This window comes from Ornithorhynchus anatinus, chromosome 14 (genome assembly GCF_004115215.2).
Source record: "Ornithorhynchus anatinus isolate Pmale09 chromosome 14, mOrnAna1.pri.v4, whole genome shotgun sequence".
NCBI classification, from domain to species: Eukaryota; Metazoa; Chordata; class Mammalia; order Monotremata; family Ornithorhynchidae; genus Ornithorhynchus; species Ornithorhynchus anatinus.
This window is the reverse complement of record NC_041741.1, coordinates 34,404,979-34,430,735: the sequence shown is the minus strand read 5'-3', so window position 1 is coordinate 34,430,735 and position 25,757 is coordinate 34,404,979. Positions and strand designations below refer to the sequence as shown.

The 25,757-nt window shown below is 41.9% G+C and overlaps 1 protein-coding gene across 1 annotated transcript in view; it reads right to left on the bottom strand.

The window, feature by feature from the left end:
- PLXNC1 (plexin C1) overlaps window positions 1-25,757 on the bottom strand; it is a gene marked incomplete at its 5' end in the record, with an annotated part of 126,375 nt that overhangs the window by 37,908 nt on the left and 62,710 nt on the right. The window contains 11 exons of the mRNA XM_029078668.1: window positions 2,213-2,411; window positions 3,770-3,894; window positions 4,029-4,067; window positions 6,125-6,228; window positions 6,536-6,637; window positions 12,951-13,053; window positions 13,910-14,095; window positions 14,196-14,396; window positions 17,720-17,807; window positions 19,396-19,575; window positions 23,066-23,205. Of these exons, the coding sequence (XP_028934501.1) occupies window positions 2,213-2,411; window positions 3,770-3,894; window positions 4,029-4,067; window positions 6,125-6,228; window positions 6,536-6,637; window positions 12,951-13,053; window positions 13,910-14,095; window positions 14,196-14,396; window positions 17,720-17,807; window positions 19,396-19,575; window positions 23,066-23,205 (1,467 nt within the window). The remainder of the gene's footprint in view (window positions 1-2,212; window positions 2,412-3,769; window positions 3,895-4,028; window positions 4,068-6,124; window positions 6,229-6,535; window positions 6,638-12,950; window positions 13,054-13,909; window positions 14,096-14,195; window positions 14,397-17,719; window positions 17,808-19,395; window positions 19,576-23,065; window positions 23,206-25,757) is intronic.

The following is a 25,757-nucleotide window of genomic DNA, read 5'->3' as shown; positions in this document are numbered from 1 at the left end:
TAGTACAGTGCTCTGTATAGAGTAAGCGCTCGATAAATACCTTGATTGATTGGCTGATATTGACTTGAGCTGTGAAAACATAAGCACTTGCTAAGTCTTTTATAGATCCAGGTGCTCTTCTCCTGTCAGACTCAAAGTAAACTCTCAATTCTGCAGTCACCGAAAGGTTTCAGGTCTGCTAGCAAAGAGATCTCTCCCAATGGCAAGAAGAGCTACTGGCCTACCATTCCTCCTGCTGCCATTGGTGGAGACCAGCCACTGAAATGAACGAATCACTGGACTGACCCAGTAATGCCATTACTGCCATTCTGGTTTCTCCTCAGTTTAATAATGCTCATCAGAGAAAATCCTTTCAAGACCCTTCCATTTAGTCTAAATTGAAAGTGCAATGCAAAACTGGGGAATGACTCAACACCCAGAAAAGCTGAGGACTAAAATGCAAAGCTGAATTCAGGAAGTAACTGCTGCTTTGATGGACTAAAGATAACATAAAAATACTACTGTATTTATTAAACTATTACAGGGAGAACAGACTAGATCCAAAATTAGACAACAGTAACAAAATTTTTTGAAAACAAAAACGCTAAGGTGCCTTAAATCTGCCTTGCAAATACAGCCTTGCCACTTGTCTAGACTGAATAATGACTTGTACCAAGAAGTAGAGAAGAATGTGGATTTTATTTACTCTTTACTAACTGGATACTTTCTGGGGACAGGAAATGCCAGTAACATTTTTGGATAAGCTGCTTTCTTGTTCTCATCTGCATCTTCAGTTCAATGAGCCTAAGCCCAGTTTAGGATATCATATCCTATTTACCCTGCTGCCATTTAAAGAACATTGCTCCATCCCGGGATTAGCAAAACTTCCTGTTTGCGGGTGCTATCTGGGTTAGAACAATCTGCTCTATTTAACAAATGACAAATACACACACATGTACTGCCTGGATAAAAATGAAAATATCTAATATTTGTCTTTTACTGAAATGGATTGGCTGGTAAAACTCGAAAAAAGATAAGACCAGAATCAATCAATCAATCAATGGTATTTATTGAGTGCTTACTATGTGCAGAACACTGTTCTAAGATTTTAGGAGAGTATAATACAAGAGAATTAGCAGACATGTTCTCTGTCCATAAAGCACAGGCTTGGGAGTCAGAGGTCATGAGTTCTAATCCCGGCTCTGCCACTTAGCTGTGTGACTTTGGGCAAGTCACTTAATTCCTCTGTGCCTCAGTTACCTCATCTGTAAAATGGGAATTAAAACTGTGAGCCCTAGGTGGGACAACTTGATTACCTTGCATCTACTTCAGTGCTTAGAACAGTGCTTGGCACATAGTAAGTGCTGAACAAATACCACCATTATTACTATTAGAGGGACTCTAAGTGGTGTAAGCCTCAAATGGAGAAAACAAAGTCTATATTTTACTTCTGTTTCTAGTTAGATTATTTGCAAGAATTTTAAATAGAGCTCATGTCATTGTTCAAACTCTATATTGGTCAGCTATGGGCAAATACTTTATTATGAGAACAGTGTCAGCATCTTAATTATGTCTGCTGTACTCTGAGTGATGGTGGGAGCTTATTTACCCTCAAATGAGCAGCAGTATAGCCTAGTACAAAAAGCATGGGCCTGGGAGTCAGATGACCTAGGTTCTAAACCTGGCTCTTGCACTTGTATGCTGTGTGCTCTTGGGCAAGTCACTCAACTTTTCTGCAGCTCAGTTATTTCATCTGTAAAATGGGGATTAAGACTGTGAGCCTAATGTGGGACGAGGACTGTATCCAAGCTGATTATCATCATCATCAGTGGCACTTATCGAGTGCTTACTATGTGCAGACAACTGTACTAAGCGATCAGTAGAGTACAGTACAACAGAATTGGTAGACGCATTTCCTGCCTACAACGAGCTTACAGTCTAGATAATCTTGTATCTACTCCAATGCTTAGTACAGCATGTGGCAAATAGTAAGCGCTTAAATACAATTTTTAAAAAAAGACAGTGATGGTGCCACATAAGGAGCATCAGAACTGAAAAAAATCCTACCTATTAATACCGAAACATATTCTAAATCAACGTTGTTTAATCCTTTCGGCACACTCTAATAGACAAGATGGAAAAGTTCGTTTTTGATGCACTACTAAGCATTTAAGGGGTACCAAAGTATTCCTCCTTCCTGATTTCTGACCCAGCCTGAAGGCATGGCACTTACCCGCAGAAAACCAGAAAGGCAGACTGACATCCAATTTGTTAGCAGTTTTTCTACAACAGACTCAGTGCGCCTTAGCATGAGTTTTGGCTGTAGGTTACTGGACTGTTCCATCAGGTCCTTCGTCAAAACTTCCAGAATGTTGGTCAGGTAAACCAGCTTAGTTTGTAGTGCGATAGTTAAGAAGGAAGCAAACAAGCACCTGTTCCGACAAAGGACAGTTTATTTAAAATACAGTCTGTTCTACTATAACACCTGTTGTTCTGACAAGATCTGGTTAGAAAATGATAAAAGAATGAAAGAAAGCTCTTCCCTCAAAAAGTGTCTGTTTGGTGTTTAATCTAATCCATGAACTGGTGCAAGTAGGAGGGTAGGAGGAAGGAGAACTGGTCATATGCATGCATGTACATGGCTTTGGAGAAGGAGCTTCCCAGCCTCTGTTTCAGCCATACTGTTCCACAGTCCTTTGGGTTTTGTTGTTTTGTATTTTTTTAAATTTTACTGTATTTAATACAATAAAATAGCATTGAGTGGCAGGCATGGAGAAACAGTGTGGCCTAGTGGAAGGATCATGGGCCTGAGAGCCAGAGGACTGGGTTCTAATATCAGCTATGCTTCTTGACTGCTGTGTGTCCTTGGGCAAAGCATTTAAATTCTCGGTGCCTCAGTTTCCTCATCTGTACTCTGTGGGGTTCTTAGATCTGTATACTCCACTGCTTATCCTGACACTCTGTTGGTTCCCCTGTCTATTATTTATTTTAATGTCAGTCTTTCCTAATAGCATATAAACTCCTTGAAGACAGGAATGTAACTAGCAACTTGACTGTATTCTCCCAAGTGCTTACTACTGTGTTCTGCACACAGTAATTGCTCAATAGATACAATCGATTGGGGATTAAATACCTGTTCTCCCTCCCTCTTAGAATGTGAGTCCCATGTGGGACAGGGACTGTGTCCAACTTGATTATTTTGTGCGCTTAGTAGACTGTTTGGCATATAGAGTTTAACCAATTGCCACTGAATCAACAGTTACTAATAATGTCATTTTTCCACAATACGAGGCTCTTCAAGAACAAAGTACCGAGTGTTATTGGATGAGTTGTAGTACTTTTTGCTTTCATACTTTAGGAAATATGTATCTTTTATTAAGGTCTACTAGAAAAAGAGTTCATGGAGAAAAACATCTTTTAATCCAAAACTACACCTTGTTCCTAAGAGCCCTAAATAACTGAAGCTCTTGGTATGGAAGACATTGCTGAAATTATACATCCCTTTTCAAAATATAAAACTTCATTACGTAGGTCACTAAAAATAAATTCAAGGATTTCCCCAGTTTTAAGATGGGTTATAAAAATCCAAAAAACACTTCTGCTTTTCTGAGTAGGGACTTTAATTATTTTACCAGTTATCTTTTTGTGGTGGTAAATTTTTTTCCAGTACATGAAAATTGGGGGAGACTGTCTTAGAAATAAAATATAGTGAATATTAACTTTTTAGGGGTTAGCCCAGGGTATTTTCTGTAATTAGAAGATTTTAAATATTTAAAGACATAGGTGATACCTGTCCTTCACAGAAAAATTCTTCTGCTTTTCAAGAGTGTGGATGACGGTCACGAGAAAACTTTTGTTGCAAATCAAACCATCCAAAGCAATGAGACTTTCATTCTTGTCACTGGTGTCTCTACCCTGAAAAATAATAGGATTGACAAGGCAATGATTTCCCAATTCTATATTGAATTTTCGGGGTGGAAATATGCAAATAAAAAGCAGTAGTGATTTCAATTTAGTCACTGGGCAAAAATGAAAGCATTTTGACTTACGTGAATATCTTCATAGAAGATGTGTGTAAAGTCACCCGACTGAGGAAGAAAAATGATAATTTTATTTGTAATACTCAAAGACAGTATAATATAGCATTAAGAATGCAAAATTACTAGGAAATCCTATTTGCTAATATTAGCGGCCAAATGGACTGTTTGTGTACTTCATATCAATAACTCATAAGAAATTGGTTTTTTGAGGGATCAAAAAACAATGCCTGAATTATTAAAAGCACCTAGTGAGATACTGGAATAAATTATTGTTATTCTGTCCCCAGGTTTCAAAGTTAAAATAACTGAAATTAGAAATAAACTGGCACCCAAGATCAGAGTTGGGCTCTTTATCTGGGCCCATAATATATCACAAGTAATATTTATTTAAGGATACAGCCAGTATTTTAATTTTTTCAATAACAGCAAGTTAATTTCAACTGCTTAGTTGATTCCCTTACCCTATTTGTGGATGCACACTGAGATCAAAGTTGTCCATTATCCATTAATTTATAATAGAAAAAGGAGCCAGAATGTGGTCATTGCATTGGCCTCTCCCAGGCAGTTTTACATGAACAATGAATAATTTAACTCCTTGTGTGTCTGACCATGGCTATACTGCTCCAAGAGATCATTTCTGAGAATTCACTACTTTCATGTTAATGTTATCACATATCCAATCCGGATGGCAGTAAGTGAACTGAAAACATTGTTTTATAAGTGGAGAGGAGGTGACCTTTTTGTGAAAGGTTGAGAGCTTTCCCATCTATCACTGTGTTGCACATCTTGAGTACTGAGCATTCACGAGACCAGAGTGGTCTAGTGGAAAAAGCAAGGGTCTGGAAGTCAGAGGACCTGGGTTCTAATCCCAGCTCCGCCATTTGCTTGCTGTGGGACCTTGGGCAAGTCTCTTCACTTCTCTGTGCCTCAGTTTCCTCAACTGTAGAATGGGGATTCAACACCTGTTCTCCCTCCTACTTTGACCGGGAACCGGCAATTCAATTCAATCCGATTAACTTGTACTTACCCTAGTGCTCAGAAAAGCCCTTGATACATAGTAAGCGCACAACAAATACCATAATTAACAACAACTACCATAATTATTAGTGCCCAGTGCAATTTGCTGTAAAGTTTTTCAGAGACTGTTTTGCTCTTGGGTTTCTAAAGCCAGTTTACTGAATTTGTAGAAGTACAGAATTCAGGGCACCTGAGGTGAAAACTAAACCAGTTTGCATTTTCCATTTCCTATTCCTATTTTTATCTACGTAAGTGACTTGGTGCAGAGTGCGGAGTGCCAGTTGGCGACAGTCTGCCTGGACTGCTCCGGTCCAAACAGGGAAGTGCCCTAGAATCAACACTCTTAGGACTGATAACCCGCCCCGCCCTGCTGCTTCCTTAATTTACAGCCCACAAGTTTCCGGTAGACAAACCTCACGCCTTCCCTTAATCATTGAAACAAACACAACTACATCACATGAGAAGCTCCACGCTAAAGGGTAGCAAGGATTGCTCAAGGAGCTCGGGCTATGGCAGGGCTCAGAGTCCACCCGTATTGCCTGCCATGGGGCCATCAGTGGGAAGACTCCAGAGGAGCCGGCTTTAGGAATGGGCACAATCCATTCAAGCATTGCTCTCTTTTAGTCTCTAAAAGTTGATATCAGATTAAAGTGAAATGGTGAAACAGTTGATCAGGAGGCAGGGGCAGACAGGCATCTATCTAGGCAGGCAGCTATTAACTAGCCGGGGAAGGGGTGAGGGGTGGGGGCCAGGGGGGAGAGGAATGATTCTTAGCTTAAAGCCAGGGGGTACTGGCTTCAAACGAAAAATGAGGGAGGGGATTATCGAGGGGTAGGTGCTTCCCCCTCTGCCACTCCTGGAGATGTGAGTCGGGCATGTGGGAACTCCCGTCAGGAAGACTGAACTCAGCAAGTGGGGCTTTCCCTGTTCGGTTAAAAATAAACCAGTCCTCTGGGCCAAAACAGGTTATGTACTCTCTTGTGGAAAACGCAACAGCATGAATTTTTACAGTTGCTGGTTTGGCGACAAGCTACCACCTTTGGTACCACTAAAGACCAAACGTTAAAAGAAGATTAATGTTGTTTTACCTCGGGGAAGAAAGTTCTAAGAGCAAAATGTTTATAATCCAGGAAGGGAACGGTTCCAAAACTATCCACCACATCTAATTTATCCATCTGCAGTTCAGCAAATCCTGCAAAACAGAATCCCAAGGGCTATTATCATTTATACTTGATGCACAATGGACAAGATCGTTCACTGTGTTTTGCTCAAAACTGAGAAGTGTCACTGATGCTCAATAGAGAAAAAAAATGGCAGCCAGCTTTCACAGTCAGCTGTTTCTAGAAGTACAAAAATCAAATGAACTCTTCCACAATACCACAGTCCAGTTTTCTTGCATAATACTGCACAGCTATGTATTGTTTCTGTGCCTGCTTCTTAAGTACTATTATCTTTCCAGAATCATATTTTGTCTTTTCAAACACATCAGGCAGACCTACCGTCACGAATTTCTTTACGAAGCTCACTTTCCAGGAGTTCCAGCTGTTGACTCTGTTTGCGACTTAGCTGTTTAGATTTGTACCTGGTCACCACTACTGCAGCTACGAAGACACACAATTACATAACATTATTTGTCAAAAGAAATATTTCTAGCATAAATATAAGCATTTCTAGAAAAAAATTCCTATGCTCTCTAAAGGGAGGTGAATAAATGAAGCTGGAAAAAAAGCGGGCTAACAAATGAAATCAAGAAATGTAAAATATTCCCATGGGAACAAAAAGATCATTGGCTGAAAAACGTGGGACTAGGGTCATGTTCTCTAAGAGTCATAAGTAACATATATTGCTCAATTCTTTCCCAAAACTTTTCCAAAAATACACAGGAGAAATAAAATTGCTTTACAATGAATAGGTTACTAAAGGGCAGAGTTACCTTAAATCAAGTATTATTAGAAAAGCAACCATACAATGATGATTGATAAGCAGTTAACATCTTTATATAGAATGATCAGCTTCTTGACTTCAGCAAAACTGCTAAGTTCCACATGAAAACATAAAACAAACCAGTTGGAGGGTCACTGGGATACACTGCCACCCCTTGTATTCCTGGATAAGACATGGACTGCAAACCCCTGAATGGTAAGGGTTTAACCTTTAACCAATAGGGGTAGGGGGTCTCTCCCCCCAACCCCGGCCCCACAGCTCGTCCCAATATCAGAGGCCCAGATGGGCCCAGGGCCTCTGCAGCTCCAAAACTCCCCACTGGAGCCCATCTGAATGCCAGGGAGGGAACAACCCAAGCTCCCCCATTGCCCAATTAGTGTCTCTGCAGGGACACAGGGTGGATGGCAAATCCAAATCAACCTGCATGTGTCTCGAGTCAAATTTTTCCTTCAGTCAAGGAGGCAACTCAGAGGCCACTAGAGGACATTCCAGCTAGGACACTGGTATGCACCCCACGGATGAGGCAATGTACCAAAGATTTTAGTGTTCTGGAGAAGCTGATGCCCCTCCCAAACTCCCAAGCTTGTAACAGGAAGTGACCTTAGTCCGGGGACAACCGGGCTCTGCGGCTTCACTTGTTACTTAGTTGATGAAATGAGGAGGCACTTGTTACTGAGAAATGGTTGAGAGCTCAGCGTGAATGTGAGCAGTTGGAGAAATAGGTAGAGCGAGAAGGTAGAATGGATTTTAATAGGAGGTGAACAGAGCAATTCACTCAAAGGGGAAAACCAACTCCATTTATTTAGGATGGGAGAAGATTGGTCTGGACATCAGTGCTAGAATGTCTGGAGATTACAGTGGATCATAAATTGGTCACGAGACAGTAGTGAGCAAGCACCAATAGTCTGTGGGCACTCAGTGCCTACTTCCTGCATGGGAGGCACATCCAAGATTGATAGGGATTACAGGGTATTAACATCCTGCAACCTAGACCACCCACGATCTGCCATGGTCTCAGAGAAGCAGCGTGGCCCAGTGGAAAAAGCACAGGCCTGGGAGTCAGAGGACCTGGATTCTCATTCCGGTTCTGCCACGTATCTGCTGCGTGACCTTGGGCAAGTCACTCAATTTCTCTGTGTCTCAGTTACCTCATTTGTAAAGTGAATGTTAAAGCTCCATGAATGTTAAAGCTGTGAGCTCCATGTGGGACATGGACTGTGTCCAACCTAACTAGCTGTATCTACCCCAGCACTAAGCACAGTACCTGGCACAAAGTAAGTGTCTAATAAATACCACAAAAAAACAACAGACAGACCGCCGCGACCGAAGTGCCGTCTGCTGGTGGAGCCGGTGCTGGTCAGAAAGAGCAGGGATGCAGATGACCCTCTGGGAGCCCGGAGAGTCCTGGGGACTCTGTTATGGCTGTTTTCTTAAACTATTTTAACACTGTTACCTTGGATTTATCTTACTGCTTTTAACTTCACTTTTATTAGACTATTCATCTGCCTCTCCCCACTTACACAGTGATTCCAGAGTGAAACAGGGACAGTGGTTGAATTAACCTGCCATTACCCCAGTACTTAATAAATATCATTACTAATACTATTATTATTATAATTATAAAAGAAGAATAAGACATGGTGCCTGGTGTGAGAAGTTTGCAGTCTAATAGTGGCGACATACAAACACAAAGCTATAAGCCATTCTGTATCTCAACAACCTGAACAGAAAGCACAACACTTGGATAAAAAGAAAAGAGCAAAGCAAACCCTCCCACTGTAGACAACACAAGAAGAATTACTCAGACTTTGACTGGGTTACAGTCATGAGTTTTTAACCTTGTCATTCCCTTTTCTGCCCTCCTTTCCAAGAATCTAGTTTTTTCATTCTTCTTTTTTGTCCCTCAGTTTGTTTCTCTTTCCCTACTCCCACAATCCCAGCCCAACGATGTCTTTTCCCCTCTCTTCTTGTTCCTCCCCTCCATATCCTCTGTCTTCACCTAGCCCAAGGTCTGGCACAGCACTGAACTGTTCTTATGCAGCATGTCATAGTGGGTAGAGCCCAGGTCAGGGAATCAGAAGGACTTGGGTTCTTAATTCTGGCTCTACCACTTGTCTGCTTGTGACCTGGGGCAAATCACTTCACTTCTCTGGACCTCAGTTACCTCATCTGTAAAATGAGCACTAAGACTTTGAGACCCAGGTGGGCCAAGGACTGTGTCCCACCCAATCACCTTGTATCTATCTCACTGCTTAGTACAACGCCTGGCACATAGGAAGTGCTTAACTAATCCCACAATTAATAATACTAAAGAAGGCAGGACTCCTTCCCTCCTGTTATTCTAGGAAACTGAATTGCTTTCCGCCATTGCCTTGGAACTGCAGCTGCTCCGTGGCCCCGAGGAGCAGGGCTCCGTCCCAAGGGCAGCAGCTGCAGGGTGGTGATTCCTCCAGCCTCTATCCCGATGAGGCGGCCACTGGCAGTTACGAATGGTGAAGTCCTTTTCCAGGCCTTAGCAAAAGAACCACTTTTCGTGCCATTTTTATGGGCTTTTGGCAACACCGAGCCATACTATCCCAGGTGTACCATGTTTTTCACACAGTAAGAGCTCAATAAATTCTATTGACTAGAGTATCTTGTTTAGTCTCAGGGGCCACAACATGAGCAAGATGCAAAAAACCTGAGATTCACAAGAGGGTCACAAAGTGATTTGAGTGTTGGAAGAAAGAGTCTACAAGGAAAAGAAAAAGGAATTTGTAGGAAAAAGGAACTTGGAGATAAGAAGCGCTTAGTTAGCTCTGTAACATGGAAAGGGACCTTCTCTGGGGGATTTCTACTGAGAATAAGGCAAACAGGAAAAGGCTAGGGCCGCTGGTAATAATAATGGTAATAATAATAACAAAAATTTTGATATTTGTTGAGCACTTACTATGTGCCAAGCACTAAAACTGAGAACTGGGATAGATTCAGAATAATCACCAGGACATAGTCCCTATCCCGCAAGGGGTTAACAGTCTAAATAAGAAGGCAAACAAGGCACTGAACTCCCATTTTACAGATAAGAAAACTGAAGCACCGGCAAGTTAAATGACTTGCCCAGAGTGACACAGCAGGCAAGTGGCAGAGAGAGAAATAGAACCCAGGTCCTCCTACTCCCAGGCCCAGGCTTTTTCCACCAGACCACACTGCTTCCCAATGTGGTAGGTGGGTAAGCCTCAGGGCTGCTATGAAGAGGGTTTATTGAGCATCTATGGAGTTCAGACTACTGGATCAGGTAGCTGCTTAGGGGACATACAGAAAAACTATAAAACCTGAGGCTTGTTTTTGAAGAGCTTCCAACCCAGTGGGGAAGTCCAAGCCACTAACTCACATATAGTAGTTAAGAGGGTGAGGGGGGATTTAAATAATGAACACAAACAGATAAATACATCAGATCTGTCGAGGTGCTAAAGGAGATACATAGCCAAGGAGGTCAGGGGGATTAATCAGAGAAGGCCTTAAAAATGCTCTACTATGTGCCAATCACATTGTGAAGAATGTGACTTTTCATAAGGGTTTTGGAGGATGGGAAGGGCATGGTACGGTGATACTCAAGGTGGTGGGGAGAGATGGAGTGTTCTAGACAGGGAGCTGCAGAATATAATGATGACAGTGCCTATGATAAGTTTATTATGTGCTGAACACTATCAAACCCTGGGGTAGACACAAAAAGGGGAGCCACACAATAATAATTGGACACAGCCCCCAAACAGGGCTCACAATTTAAAAAAGGAGGGGAAGCGTATGTGTTTTATCCTCATTATACAGATGATGAAACAAAATTAGCCCAAGGTGAAACAGGAGGTAAAAGCCAGAGCCCAGTTCCATGCCCTTTGCACTAGGGCACGATCCCCTTAAAAAGCTCATACAAAGGCTCTGTGCTGGACTCTTCCTGGTTGGAGCTGGGCAGCAACAGAGATTTGAATGGCAATGGGACCCTTGGGACTAACTCTACTGTTAACACTCTAGGGGAGTGAACAGGCACTCTCCTTTAGCTGGGGTGGCGGGGGGGGGGGGGGGGGGGGTACTCCAGGCACCGCTCCAGTTTCCTGGAGGTTCAAGATTGAGGCACCAGCTCTTCCTTTTGGGTGTTGGGGTGGACTTGCAGCCCAAGGAGTGGAGGTGCCCAGGACCTGGGCTGGACAAAACATGAGAAACACGGTCTAAATCAGAGTTTTTGGAGTATGAAGGTTGAAAAGCACTGATGCTGATATGTATTACCAGTGGAGGCACCTAGTCGCCTTTCCTGGGTAATTTTTCAGTGAATCAATGGTCTTCATTGAGCGCTTACCATGTGCAAGACACTAGACTAAGTGCTTGGGAGAGTACTGTACAACAGAATTAGTAGACACGTTCCCAGCCCATAATGAGTTTACAGTCAAGTGACAAATGTCCAGAAATCTTTCTGGAATTGCCAAAGTGCAGCTTTTCCTGAAAGCAAGTAGATAGAACCTATATAGCCTCTTGGTCCCCTCCAGCCCTAAGAATCTGTAATTCCCTCTCCACAGGCCCAGATTAACTATCACCATTTTACAGTGAATGGGAAGTTGTCATGACAACGCACTAGAAATAATTTTTTTTCCCCACTCAGAGCAGCAGCCTTTGTGAGGCAGTAGCTTATCAATAATAAAGGCTTTTTCTGAAAACCATTTGAAGAAACTCCAACATCTATCTTCTTGGTTAAAGTTTTAGTCAGTTTCTACTTATGCAAATGTGCTCAGGGCGATAGTGTAAAGGCTTCTTCACCCATTCCTCAGGGTGCTTGGAAGTGTCTGAGTGGGAATGGGGTCACACATGGACAGCAGCAGCAGTAGTAAAAACTGCTTCTTGCTGGGTTTCCTGATGAGGAGAGGGCTCCAGAGAGCCAAGCAAGAAACTAAACAGCACCAACTGATAAGGATGAGAGAATGAGAAGAGAACTGCTCATGACGGTTCTGCCAGAGGTGGGTCCCAGGAGCCTGAGCCTCGGCAGAAGCAAGGCAAGCAATGGCCCTTCAGTCCCAGAAGAGTGAATTCTGGGGAGCTGCCGGAAGAAGGCACAGCAGCAGCAGCAGCAGTTTCTCTTCCATCCCTCTCAAGCTTCCATTACTCAACACTTTTCTGGTGAGTTTTCTTCTTGGGGATATGTACAAGGGCCATTGGTGATGAGGGTTAAGGGGGATTTGGAGGGAGAGGTGAGATGATTTGGCAGGATACTTCAGGTAAAACCTTGAAACCACAGGTTCATATCTTTACTGAAAAGACCATGCTGTTTTAGAACTCATCCTGTACAATTTGTCTACAGAACTTCAACTTAAACCTAAGGAAAGATGACAATATTTGTTCTACTTGTTGGCTGCAGATACTATAAAAGGGTTTTGTTTTGTTTTTTTAAATGAACTGGAGTAGTTAACTACTAAGGTATCTGTCTCTGTATGTCTTTTTAAATTAATAATAATAATAATAATGATAATAATAATGGCACTTACTATGTGCCAGGCACTGTATTAAGCACTGAGGTAGATACAAGGTAATTGGGTTGGACACAGTCCCTGTCCCACATGGGGCTCGCAGTCTTAATTCTCTTTTTACAGATGAGGTAACTGAGGTACAGAGAAGTGACTTCCCCAAGGTCACACAGCAGGTAAGTAGCGGAGCTGGGATTAGAACTCAGGTCCTTCTGACTCCTAGCCCATGCTCAATACACTAGGCCACACTGCTTATTTCGATTATCCATTCGGTCTATAAACTTGTTCCCCTCTTCTGGTGAAAGACTCCGAATTCAGACCCAGCATTAAGCATCATCTGAATTACAGTCTGAACAAAGTTTAAAAACAATTCCCTGGAAATGTACTAGCCCTTGGGGTCAGGGGGAATAGTTGTTTGTTCAAGGTCAAGCTGAAGAGTGCTTGAATAATGAATTTCTTTTAAGATATAAAATCAGGAACTTACCAACAATAACACTCAGTAGTAGCACAGGAAGCACAATGAGAAAATACCAAGTCGTGGGTACTGATTCTCGTTTCACCAAGTCCTCGAAGTTTCCCAGCTTGACCTAGCGGAGGAAAGAACAGCACTGTAGCAGAAAAAACGGATGCCGTATTCTGCACTAAACCTCAATATTGTTCATTTCAGTATCTCCAGGCAAATCCAAACGTTATCTTGCCGCTAGGCCACGTGACCTCATACTATCCGAGAACACTGAAGAAGCTGATACAATTTCAGGATGGTTTGCTCTAGTGAATTCTATTTCCTGTGACCTCATGTTTTGATCTCAACACTTAAATAAGAGGATGATGGCCCCCTCAGTAACGATCTAGAGAAAGATTATTCTTAGCAATTTGGGTCTCAGGCAGTTTCCACTGAAGAAGGCCTTGATAAATTATTCCTTTTAACTAAGGCTGGCTCTTGTATCACTAAAAGGTTTCTCAAGATGCATCCATTTTCTTATCCTACACGACAAAGGTCACCAAAAAAAATACACATACATAAATACGTACGTACATACATATATATATATATATATAAAATTTAAAAAGTGACAGGTCTATTTTTTTATGGTATAAATGGCATGGGATAGATGTAAAGGTAAGCCAGTGCAGCCTTAGATGCAAGGTACCCTCCAGGTGCAACATTTTATGAGAGTTTTGGAATTGTCAGCTATGTGTAGGTATACTGCTTAGGCTTGCAATGCTAGCATTAGTTGTTCTGAAATGGAAGCTCAGCATCCCATTTGGATTTCTCCTTCTTAAACCTATGATGAAAGAATGAGCACCCCCTCCCCACACTTGCTTGGCTCCTGACTCACAATTCTCAACCTCCTTGATACTCTGATTTCGTGAGTCCCCCAAACCAGTTCCTTGTTTCAGATTCCAAGTGGGGGACACTCACAGGGGGCATTTCCTACTTACCCGAACTACCTTAGAGGAAGTTTTGATGTAATTGCTCTCATTGACTCCCTTGATTTTGCAGAGGATAGTAGTGAGATCTTGATTCCTGGTAATATTTTCAAAAGTGCAGTTATGGGGTTTGTTTCCCCCATCAAATAGGGTGATTACAATGTCTTCCTTGGATATAAACAAATCATCATTCTCCTTCTGCAGAGAGCACACAAAACCATGATGCCCATGGAAAAATGAAAAAATAAATCCAAACAACCACTTTAAAGGTAATTAAAAAACCCTCCTGAAAACTTACAAGTATTTTTACTTCCAATTCGGAATCCACGTCAGAATTTACGCGATAACCTGTAAATTTGGGGTTGTCGAGATATTGCAACACTCCACAGGTTAGCTGAGTGTCTTGAACCCTGAGTTTCACAGTGACTTTATGGCCTGGTTTTAATTCTCTGGGAACCGCTGAAAAACTGCAGTTAGTCTCACTACAACATTTAAGGACCTGAAAAAAAGGAGAAACTTCATGAAAAAGAGTGGGGGGGGGGGGCAATCCAGAGAATAACCAACGAGAACAGCTTTATGCAGGGGGATATTTTTTTTTTGCTAATCGTTAAGCACTTACAATGCGCTTAACAATGTGCTCCCGATTAGACTGTGAGCCCGTCACTGGGCAGGGATTGTTTCTATCTGTTGCCGAATTGTACATTCCAAGCACTTAATACAGTGCTCTGCACATAGTAAGCGCTCAATAAATACTCTTGAATGAATGAATGAATGTGCAAGGCACTGCACTAAAGACTGAGGTAGATACAAGTTAATCAGGTTGGCCACAGTCCCTGTCCCACATGGGGCTCACAGTCTTAATCCTCATTTGACGGATGAGGTATCTGAGGCACAGAGAAGTTAAGTGACTTGCCCAAGGTCACACAGCAGACAAGTGGCAAACTCAGGATCAGAAACCTTCCGACACTCAGGCCTATGCTCTATCCACTAGGCCACTCTAGTTGGAAGGAGAAAGAGAGAAGGAGTATGGACCAGAAGAGGCCTGAATTTCCTCAAAGCCTGACTCTGCCTGGTTTTGTCCTAAGTGGCAGCAGTGATAAAACCAAACTCCTGACCTGTTTTTTGTCAGTTGAATTAGACTATGCTGGAGAATTTCATCTTAAAGAATTAGCAGAAGTTGCTAACCACATCAGAGAAAAACGCTTTTCGTGGGTTGAGGGAAATGTCAGAAAACAAAAGTAAAGAGAAGAAATAAACGAACTTCCCCCTTAGTTGAAGAGAATGAAGTCAAAACTGGAAATGCAGAACTCAGGGCACCCTTTACAAGTGGGTAAGTTTTTTTTGTTCTACCCCAAAACTGTTTTATAGTTGGACACTTGCAATTTTAAGTGTAGAGTCAGGGCAGGGAGAAGGTAATGGAGGGTGAGGGAAAGGGACAGAGGGCAGAATTTAATGACTAATAAACAAAAAAAAATGCCTGGGAGAAACTCAAATCAGGTTTTGCCAACTTTCTCTTTAAAATGGAAACATCTCTGAAAGTGAAAGCCACAGGAGGAATCAAGGATGGCGAAGAATTAATGAAGATTATGAACTACAGAATCAATAAGGTCATAAGGAGAAGCAGAATTTAAAGGAGATAAGCTAACAAACTCACAGTGGGGAAAGTTGGCATGGCCCTTTGATCTGCTTCTCTGGGGTTAGCAGACCAGGAGATGCAGTGGGGAGAGAGGGTGGAAGGAGTGAGTCAGAGCTGGTGTTGGATGGATAGAGAAAATAGCTGGAAAGTGGAACAAATGATCCAAGAGTGGAATTTTGTGGCATTTCATGTCTTCCTTTCCAGGAGTCCTGCCTAGCTATGGCTGATCTAGTACATTTTTTCATAGCTTCTACTGATTATTCTGTGTTCCCAGACCTTTTCGGGGGGCAGATCCTGGCCCTGTGCCCTCACTGCAGAATCATCTGGAGTCAGATGGGTGCCTAAGGGCCCCATCACACAATTGGTCTTTCAGATCCCCTGCAGTCTCTCTATCCGACCTGCTCCTCTAGTGCTCTTCTGGAGAGGCCGCAGAGGGGCCCAAGATGCTCAGGTGACCCAAGCAAGACACAACCATTAAATCAATGGTATTTACTTAAAAACACGTTAAGAGCTTGGGGGAGTATAACGCAATGAAATTGGTAGACACAATTACTGATCTCAAGCTAGTCAGGGAGACAGACATTAAAATAAATTATAGACAAGAGAAGGCACAGAATACAAGGATTATGAAGTTGCAGGGGGTTCTCAGTCCAAAATCCCAGTTCAAAGGACTCCCGGAGTCACTTCAGAAGCACTGAGATCCCATCAGTGTCCGCCAGTTCCTAAAGCTCTCCAGTTCTCCCGTTCTTCTAACACAGGTTTGGGGACCTCTGCTCGGTGTATCCCAAATCCCTGTGCCACTATTGCTGCCGCCACCTCCCTAGAGACAAAGGGATCAGTGTGGATTAACCTTTCAACCACCTCCCAGGGCTGGTTGCAGGAAGCCCATGGAGAAAGCACTCCCTCGCGCATCCAGTGCTCCCCAAATCTAAGTGTCTCTCTGACTCCTGAAGCTTCCCCTCCCACTCCTTCTGCAGGCAGACATCAAGGTCTGAAATCTCAATAAAGTTCAAGATGGTCTTCATTTGGTAGTGGGCAAAACTACTCCTGCTCCCACCTCATATCTAGATCTAATACATTCACCCCCAAGACCGACCCTCAGTACTTCCCTGTAGGCCTCCTGGAACTGATGTTTCTCTGGTCCTCTCCTTGCTCTTCTCTAGGAATGTCCTAGGTTCTAGTCTCACCCTCTCCATGTCTTTTCCCCTCTGCAAGGGCAGGAATCTCACTCCTCCAGAGCCCTAACTCTTGGCTCTGAACCTCCCCCAGGATCCTCTCTGATCCCTCTAGGTCCCTCATGTCCATCCAGAATCCACGGAATGAGCTTTCTCTGTGTCCTGCTCTCCCAGGCATAAAGGCCTCCAAGATGGGCAACAGTGGTCATCTTCAACTATCTAGCTTCCCTGCTTCCTCTCCAATTCTCTTATCTGATTGGCTCAGCTAAATATTTACACTTCCCTCAAGGAAGGGTACCGTAGAGTGGCTCTCTTGGCTTCTTCCACCCCTTCACAAATGAGGGAGCCAGTGGAACAGGTCATCATAAAAGATATGTACAAAAAGTGCTGTGGGGCTGGGGGAAGTATCAAAGTGTTCAAGGGATACATACTCAAGTGCATAGGTGACACAGAAGGGAGAGAGAATAATGTGGGGAAATGAGAGGTTAGTCAGGGAAGGCTTCTTAGAGGAGACATGATTTTTGTAGGGCTTTGAAGATGGAGACAGTAATGATCTATTGAATATGAAGGGGAAGGGAGCTATAGTCCTGAGAGAGGATCTGAGCAAAAGGTCAACAGTGAGAGAGACAGAACTTGTCACTCTGTCACAAGACTGATTTTCCCAGCTCTTCTACAGCCCTGAGGACACCCAATGTCACAGTCTGGTGCCAAGACTCCCTCTCCACTGGACTTTCCTCCCTCACAATATTAGGGAGATGGAAATAGAGAAGGCAGGACTCAGAAGATAAAGATGAGAACAAGGCGAAGCAAGCAGAGTAGGAAAGCAGGCCGGGGCAGAGAATGGGGTACACACATATTGAGGATGGCACACACTGGTAGATTAAGCAACAAATATATTGAATGTTTGTTTTTTTACATTGAGGACACATATGCTCTAAACACAAGACTGCATTTAATTTTAATGATCATTTAAATCACCAATTTTATGCTGCAATAGAGTGCAAGACTTACACTGAGATTTTCTTTCAACTCATCTGATATGATTAGACTGTCCAGGACATCAAAATTCCTGCCTCCTATGGTTATGGTTTGACCGCCTCTGTAAAAAAAAAAAAGTTTAATTAGGATTAGTAAATAATAAATCCACTGACATTTTTTCCCCACTTGCCTCAAAATTCTATCAAAGCAGAGAAGCAGAGTGACCTAATGGAAAGAGTATGCGTCTGGGAGTCACAGGACCTGAGTTCTTAACCCAGTTCTGTCAATTGCCTATGTGACCCTAAGCAAGTCACTTAACTTCTCTGTGTCAGTTTCCTCATCTGCAAAATGGAGATTCAATACCTGTTCTCCTTCCAATTTAGACTGTGAGCCCCATGTGGGATAGAGAATGTTGTCTGATCTATCTTGTATTTACCCCTGTGCTTCAAACAGAACTTGACACATAGTACCATAGTTTATTATTATTACTATTAGTGATGTGCATTTTAGACAGCTGTTAATTTCAGTCCCAAACACTTAGTCTAATCAATTTAATTTAAATTGCACAATTAGTACTGAAGTGCTGTAGGACCCTGTTATGAAATATTATGAGACTTCAAGGAATTTTATATAAGTATAAAGGTTTTCAATTTAATTGTCAACAAATTCCACAGTAATACACTATCTGTATAATAAATCTTCAGTCCATAGGAGTATATTCAATCACATTATGTAAATCCCAAATAGCAGCTCTGTGACAGTTCCCAAAATGCTTTAATTTAACTTACTTATGTGATTTTTAAGTCCAAGTATCAGTTCTGTAAAATGATTTGTGACATTACTTATCCTTCAGAATCCATGTTATTCAAAAACCTAGTTAATGCATCTTTGCAGAAGTCACCCACCAAAACCAGTTCCTAGATAGCTGGCTTCATACCTGAATAATTTACTTCTTAACACCCCACGTTTGTACCTACACTCAGTTCTCTTCTAATGTGAAAGTTAAATTCCTGATGAATCCTGCTTTAAGTGAAAACCGTGTCATAGTATGTACACCTCGATCAGCATCATGGGCTTGGGTGCAACTGCCTCTTCCCAATATCTAAATCATGTTCTATCCAGATAGGGAATGGTGTGGCAACCACAAGCATCTAATTCACCAATACCATTCCACCCAAAATGAGTCAGAAAAACACACATTATGGAAGAGCTGGGTGCCCCAAGAAGGATTCTCAAATGAATTGTTGGGTTAAGCAAAAGAATGAAAAAGAAAAAGAATGGCATAGAATTGTAGGAGCGACTGAGTGAATCATGTATTTCCACACAGTAGCAGGACTACTGCATGTGTTTTTTAATATTGCCTCCAAAAGCCAATTTGATAATTGTGGGTAAAATGTAAACTCACTGAGACACTTGGGAAGTGCAGAAAAAACAACTGTCACATTCCCTGCCTTCGAAGAACTATCAGTCTAGAAGAGAAGTGAAGGAGAAGAAGAAAACAGGAATAGGTTTATATGCTGGCAAATGTATTTGTAGTTGGATTCACTTATCGAGATAGTTTTGTTCTTAAGCATTAGAATTTTCCTCTTTCCTTTAAGGGAAAATTTTGGATTTGTAAAGTCTATTCCTGTGTGAATCTCCATAAAATCATTAGATTGATAGATAGTTGGGAGACTATTACAGTGGAGGAATGAAAAATTTAAAATTACCTCATCCAGGTGGTATTTGGATATATATCAAAACATACTGGCGGAGAGACGTAAGATAATACTCCATTAAAGGAAGCGTTATGATTTTCAGTCATTATTCGTACATCCTTCATTTCTTTACGACTTGATGGAAGAGAAAATTTCAAGTGGGTGGCATTTGACCCACTGTTCACACGTATTCTGAAACAAAGAAAAGGGGATTCCTAAATGATCCATGCACTTGGTTTACAAGATTTTTTTTCTGCCTGATGCATTCTAAATACACAAGAGTCAAATCAGCTAGGGAACCTCATAAAGACTGCAGCCAACTCTCAACTGCCTATTAGTGACACAAACAATAGCGGAATAAAATAAATAACTTTGAAAAACATCTGAATCACAGTTTGGATACTAACATGACTGAAAATGAATACTTTAGGCAAAAGCTTGGAAAACCATAAGAAATTCAAGTTAAAGCTCTAGACTGTAAACTCATCCCTCTAGACTATAAACTTGTTGTGGGCAGGGAACTTGTCTACCAACTCTGTTAAACTATACTCTCCCAAGGACTTAGTACAGTGCTCTGAGCAAACTAAGAGCTCAATAAATATGACTGATTGATTAAAGCTGCCATTTCTAGTGAAGGCCAAATTCAAAATTAAACCCCCAAGTGAGGCCTCCACCTTCTGTGCCTAAAACATTCAAAGGGTCTTTCTAAATTGTTATAGGAAAAGTTATGGACTATCTTAGTATTCCCCTACCATCCTTCCCCATTTAACAGTATCCAATCTATTGCCAGAGAATTAAGTTAACTGTCCAGTTCAGTTTACTGAGATGCATTTATGCACAGCACGTTGCCACTAAATTTTAGATTTACAATATCTCAAGTTAAATGTGGGATTTAAGTGTAATATCAGCAAGTGATAGCAAGAACAGTGCAATTCTTGAAAACCCACATTTTACTTATAGTGACATCTGTCAAGCTGACTACTTCTGTAAATTGGAGTCCTCTGTAAACTGACCACCTCTTAGCAACACCACAGGTGGCCAATTTAACAGGCTTCACTCTACTAGGTTCTTTAGAGAACAAAAACCCTCTAAGACAGTAAGGCCAATAAAAAATAAATATGATATAATTTGTTTACATTAGTTGATGTCAATCCATATCAGTAAAAGGCTAATTTTAGTAGTGAACCATATGCACGAGGCTGCTGCAGAGCAGTCTGTTTGATCGATAATTCAGTTCCAAAATCTACTGTTTCATGATGAACTGAACGTTAATCTTGTGTAGCATACGAATTACAATGGAAACAATAAAGTACATTTGACATTTAAAATGCTACATTATTATTTTATTAGGAAAACCAAAACACCATACTTCAACAGGCTTTCAGGAATGTGTCATTACTCAAACAAGTTCAATATCTTACTTCCGATAGATAGCGACCAGCATTTACTCCAGATTGTCCAAAATAATGTATCATTAAGGGATAGCTTTCAGAATACTCACACTGTTTTTTATGCATGCCTAACACAGGGACCATCTACCAGAAGGTGAAATGCAATAGCAAGGTCTCATTGAAATGAGGAGGTCAGGTGAACCACAAGAAAGAAACTAGTGGGATGGCTGGGCTCAAGGGGTAAATCTACACTGTGTTTTTCCACTGCAGCTGCAACACTCAGTTATTTCTTCGAACCAGAAGTAGTAGCCATGGGTGCAAATAGGGTGAAGAGGCTATCCAAAAAGGAAATGGTACAAGACGATAACTGAGAGTCAATCTTTTGGTTTCTTTGGATTCCAACTTACGAAAAAGTTTTGCATGGATCCCACCAGGACAGTTCTTAAACTTTACATATTTTACTAATTAGTCACTAACTCAACGACATATTCTCCTTCCCTTTCTCTTCCTCCTACCTCTAATTTATTTGTGTCCATCCTCCCTGCAAGACTGTAAGCTCCTTTAGCCAGGCTTTACTCTCCCAAATGCTTAAGACAAAATAGGCACTTGGTAAATACTCTTAGGGAAGTAGCATTACCTATTGGAAAGAGCACGGGCCTGGGAATCGGAGGACCTGGGTTTGAATCCCATCTTTGCCACGTACCTGCAGTGTGACCTTAGGCAAATCACTTAACTTCTCTGAGTCTCAGTTCTTTCATCTGTAAAATGGGAATTCAATACCTGTTCTCTCTTCTACCTAGACTATGAGGCCCAAGTGGGACCTGATTTTTTTTGTATCTACCAGGGTGCTTGCCACTTAAATTCCACAATTTTTATTACTACTACTGAAGACTGATGATTTGGTCTTATTAGCATCATCCTGCCTAGCTGAATGACAGCACTGAGTGCTGGGAGAGGGTGCTGATTGAAATATGTCTAGGTTCTTTTCTTTCCTACCTATGTGCCTTCCACTGCAGTGCTGACCCCCCCCCCCCACCATTATGTGTTCTGTCCAACTACTATGTCCTGTGCTAATAATGGCAGTGATGCGGGCAGTCCTGACAGTAGCAGGTTCAGGGGACTCTTCTGTGTCATTTGTGCCTGCCTCGCTCAGCACAGGGGTGGTCTGTCACAATTACATTCCTTAAAGTAAAGCTTTGGGGTATTGGCTCCATTTGCCATGCAATGGCTCTGAGTCCAACTTTAGAAATGTTCTGGTATTTCACTAGTGTTCCATGTTTGTTACCAAAAGCAACTGTCAGTTTGCCCCATACTTCCCCTCTGAAGAAAATAACAGGTAGGAATAGCCCATTGCAGGCCAATGAGGAGGTGGAAAAATTCCTCCATGTCCATTCCTGGGAAGGTAAATAATTTAGGGGTATAGTCAGAGGCAAGCAGGGGTCGGGATGGCTGGTATCAGTTTATGTAAAATAAGCTTGCTCATCCACTGCTTTGGTCCAGAACATACACTCTACTCCTCCAAAGTTAACTTCCTCACTGTCCCCCATTCTCAGCTCCAACCACTGCTTAAACCTTCCTCCAGGCCTGCAATGCTCTCCCACCCACTCCACTTCACTAAAGCATGTCCCCTTCCTTCTCCAAAGCCCTCTTAAAAAGGCACCTCCTCCAGAATGTATTCCCTGATTAATTCCCCAACATTCCTGGTAATGCCATTCCCTCAGTCACCTGAATATTCATGCATTTAACTATCTGTTAACCATTTATTTGCATGTGGCTAATACATTTATTTTCTCAATTCATGAATTTATGGCTTTAGTCTCCCCCTCAGACTGTCAGGTCTTTGGTGACAGGCTTCATATCTTTTCCTTCTGCTGCATGTTTCCGAACAGCTAGCACTGCACTCTGCACACAGCAGGCTCTTAAATTCAGTCGACAGTAGTAATGCTCCACTTCCCCTCTGAAAACTCCCCATCAGATCTCAGACAGAGATCTGGTGAGATATGAAGAGGGAAGCAGGGTGGACTCTTGTTCAGAGATTCTTAACTTGCAGCAGGTAGAAAGAAGCCTGCCTAGAGGACAGAACAAAGCTGTTCTTTCTTTCTCGGCTTACAGATGCATGAATCAGGCCTGATATACACATCAGCCTACAAAAAGTATGGAATTTGGCCTGTGAATGGTAGACTGCAGTCAGTGACACTTTACACACATCTTCAGGCAGAACTGAAGTCACCATATGTAATAATCCCATCCCTATGTTAGCAAAATATTCACTAATTTGCATTTTGACTCACACATCTTCCTTGCAGGTACTGGTTCCTTTCAGTATCATATAAATATTTTGTGTTTGTGGAAAGTTTTCTCCCCTGACGATCACATTTGTTTTCCCCAAGGTTGATATTCGCTGTGGTTCTATGGCATGAACTCTGAAGTCCTATTGGGAAACAACAAGGTTAAAAAGTCAGGAGGAGAGATTATGGGGAAAAAAAGCACCACCACCTTGCTAATATTCTTCTCATCATGAAATAACAGAAGTTTGCAGTATTCTCAGGTGAGGTTTAATTAAGGGTTACAAGGAAATGGGGCAAAAATATTTATGCTCCTCTAAATTTAAAAGACATATAGAATCTTCTGTGAAGTAAAACACAGTTGATGAGCATGGAGTAATCACAGTCTCAGAAACACCTTACCTTGGTTCTTTTGGGGAACAATATGAACCCAGTGCAGGAATTTGGTAGCTAATATAATATGGAACTCTTTCATTACCACCCATCTGTCTACAATGGGCCTGGGTCTCTGACTTTACTTAGGGTATGGATGCATGGGGCACAACCAGAGTGGGGTGATCATGGGCAAGAGGTGGGGCTGGAGGGGTGGCCTCAATGCCTGGCTAGTTCTTTCCTTAAGCATGTGAAATGGGTGCATGGGATTAGGTTCACTGAAGCTTTAATCAATGGCATTTAGTAGTACACACCACTGTACAGAGTACTTGGAAGATTACAATCAAGGTAATATCCTTGACCACTGCCCACAAGAGCTTACAATCTATTTAAAGATTGCAGCTACCCATACATAACCTCTTATGGTCAATGTGGCAAGAGACGTGGGCATACTAACCCTCAAACTCTCAGAGAGAGGGACTGGTTTTCCTGAGAGGGTTAGACTACAAAAGAGGCCCAAAGCATCAGTTGCCCTTCTCCTCACATACCACACCATGCTGCTGGGATACTCAGGGCAGATACCCCGCCCCACATGAACACAAATGCACTGAGACTTCAAGGTGACACCCATAGGGGCACAGAGACACAAGATAAGCAGAGAGCAGTAGGACCTCGTGGCCAGAGGAGGTGGGCAGCCAAGAGATGAAGAGGAAAGCAGGACAAGAGGGAGGGAAACCAAACCTGGAGAGAGAATGAGAATAAGCACATTGTCTTTCTAACTCAGGCAAAGAATGCTATTTTCAGAGAGAAAACACAGTGGTCTGCGTATTTGGAAATTTGGTGGGTCAGGAACGGTGGCACCTCAGAGACCTGATGATTTTTGTCTATTTGCTAATCTGTCAATTCAGAGGGCTGAACGATTTTGGTGGGTGAGAGAGGATGCAGTAAGAGCCCCTCAGTGTAAATTTGTAAGGCAGGGCATTTTGGTTACAATCCTCTTTATGCGTTAATCCAATTTGGAGGCAGTATGATACAATGAATAGCACTGCACTCTCCCACGTGCTTACTTACTACAGTGCTCTGCACACAGCAAGCGCTTGATAAATACCACTGATTAATTGTATTTAGGCAGGGATACATGGGCTCTACGCTACCTTTCTCTTTCACTCCATGTTCATATTCTCAGTGGGCAGAACACACAAGGAAATGAGAGCAAAGAGTTTCCCAGTCGCTGGAAGCTCCTCCAGCTGATCTCTCCTATATTTGGAGAGTGTGGAGAGTACAGAGCCTAAGAGAAACCATCATCCCAGCAGAAAGCTGGAAACCCAGGAAGGCAGATTCCGGGGATGAGGAGAGAGCTGGCAAACCCTATCTCCTCCTTGCTTGGTCCTCAGCTGAGCTGGTAAAAGCTGGTAAAAGCAGCTGGTAAAACCCAGCTGGTAAAAGCAGGGTACTCTAGAGTGCCACGCCAATACAGCAGCTTCCTTTAAAGTCCGATGGACTTCAAAGTTCCTATCCATAACATTTCCTTTCCATGGAAAGAGATTGAAAATGGGAATTTCTATAAGTTCTCTAAAGCCATTTAAAAAGGAGAATTTCAATTAGACTTTACAATGCTTCTCAAGTCAGCAGGCAATCATTCACATTTGTTTTCTTGGCTTCCTTCTGAGACGAGGTGGCACAAATGCTTCAGAAGAATTTCATCTGCCAAGTGTTATTGTTTTGAGAACTTCTCATAGGCTGCCTGGAGCAGAATTTGATCCTGGAATATTATCCCAAGAAGGCAACATTAACATTATCTATTATTTGCTTTAAAGACTTTTCCTTATATTGTTTTTTAAGAGCACTAGCTAAGGAGAAAACTGTCGAGTAAATGTTAAAAGAACACATGACATAGTAAAGAGAGATCAGAAAGCTGGTTGGCTGTCACAATTTTTTAGATATGTAGCATTTTGCCATAATTACACTTAGGCTGAAAAAAGTCCCCACCATTCAGCTGTTCACCTCATGGGCTGGGATTATTATAGACAGATTTTTTTAAAAAACAAATTAGAAACAATTTAAAGAAAAACTTTGAGGCTATTATTCTACCTAGGATTAATTCACAACGCAACACAATAAAAATGTGATTAGGTCCAAAAGTCATCAACACAAAAAGGGTGAACTTAATACAAAAGGAAAACAAAAAACGATCCAGTTAGATACCAAGAGATTTTTGCTTATCTGCTATCTTTTGAAAGGATTTCAACATCAAAATATTTATTGGGACTATGTTGGTGATAATACTGAGCAAACAAGATTTCTAAAAATGTTAATCACTAAAAAA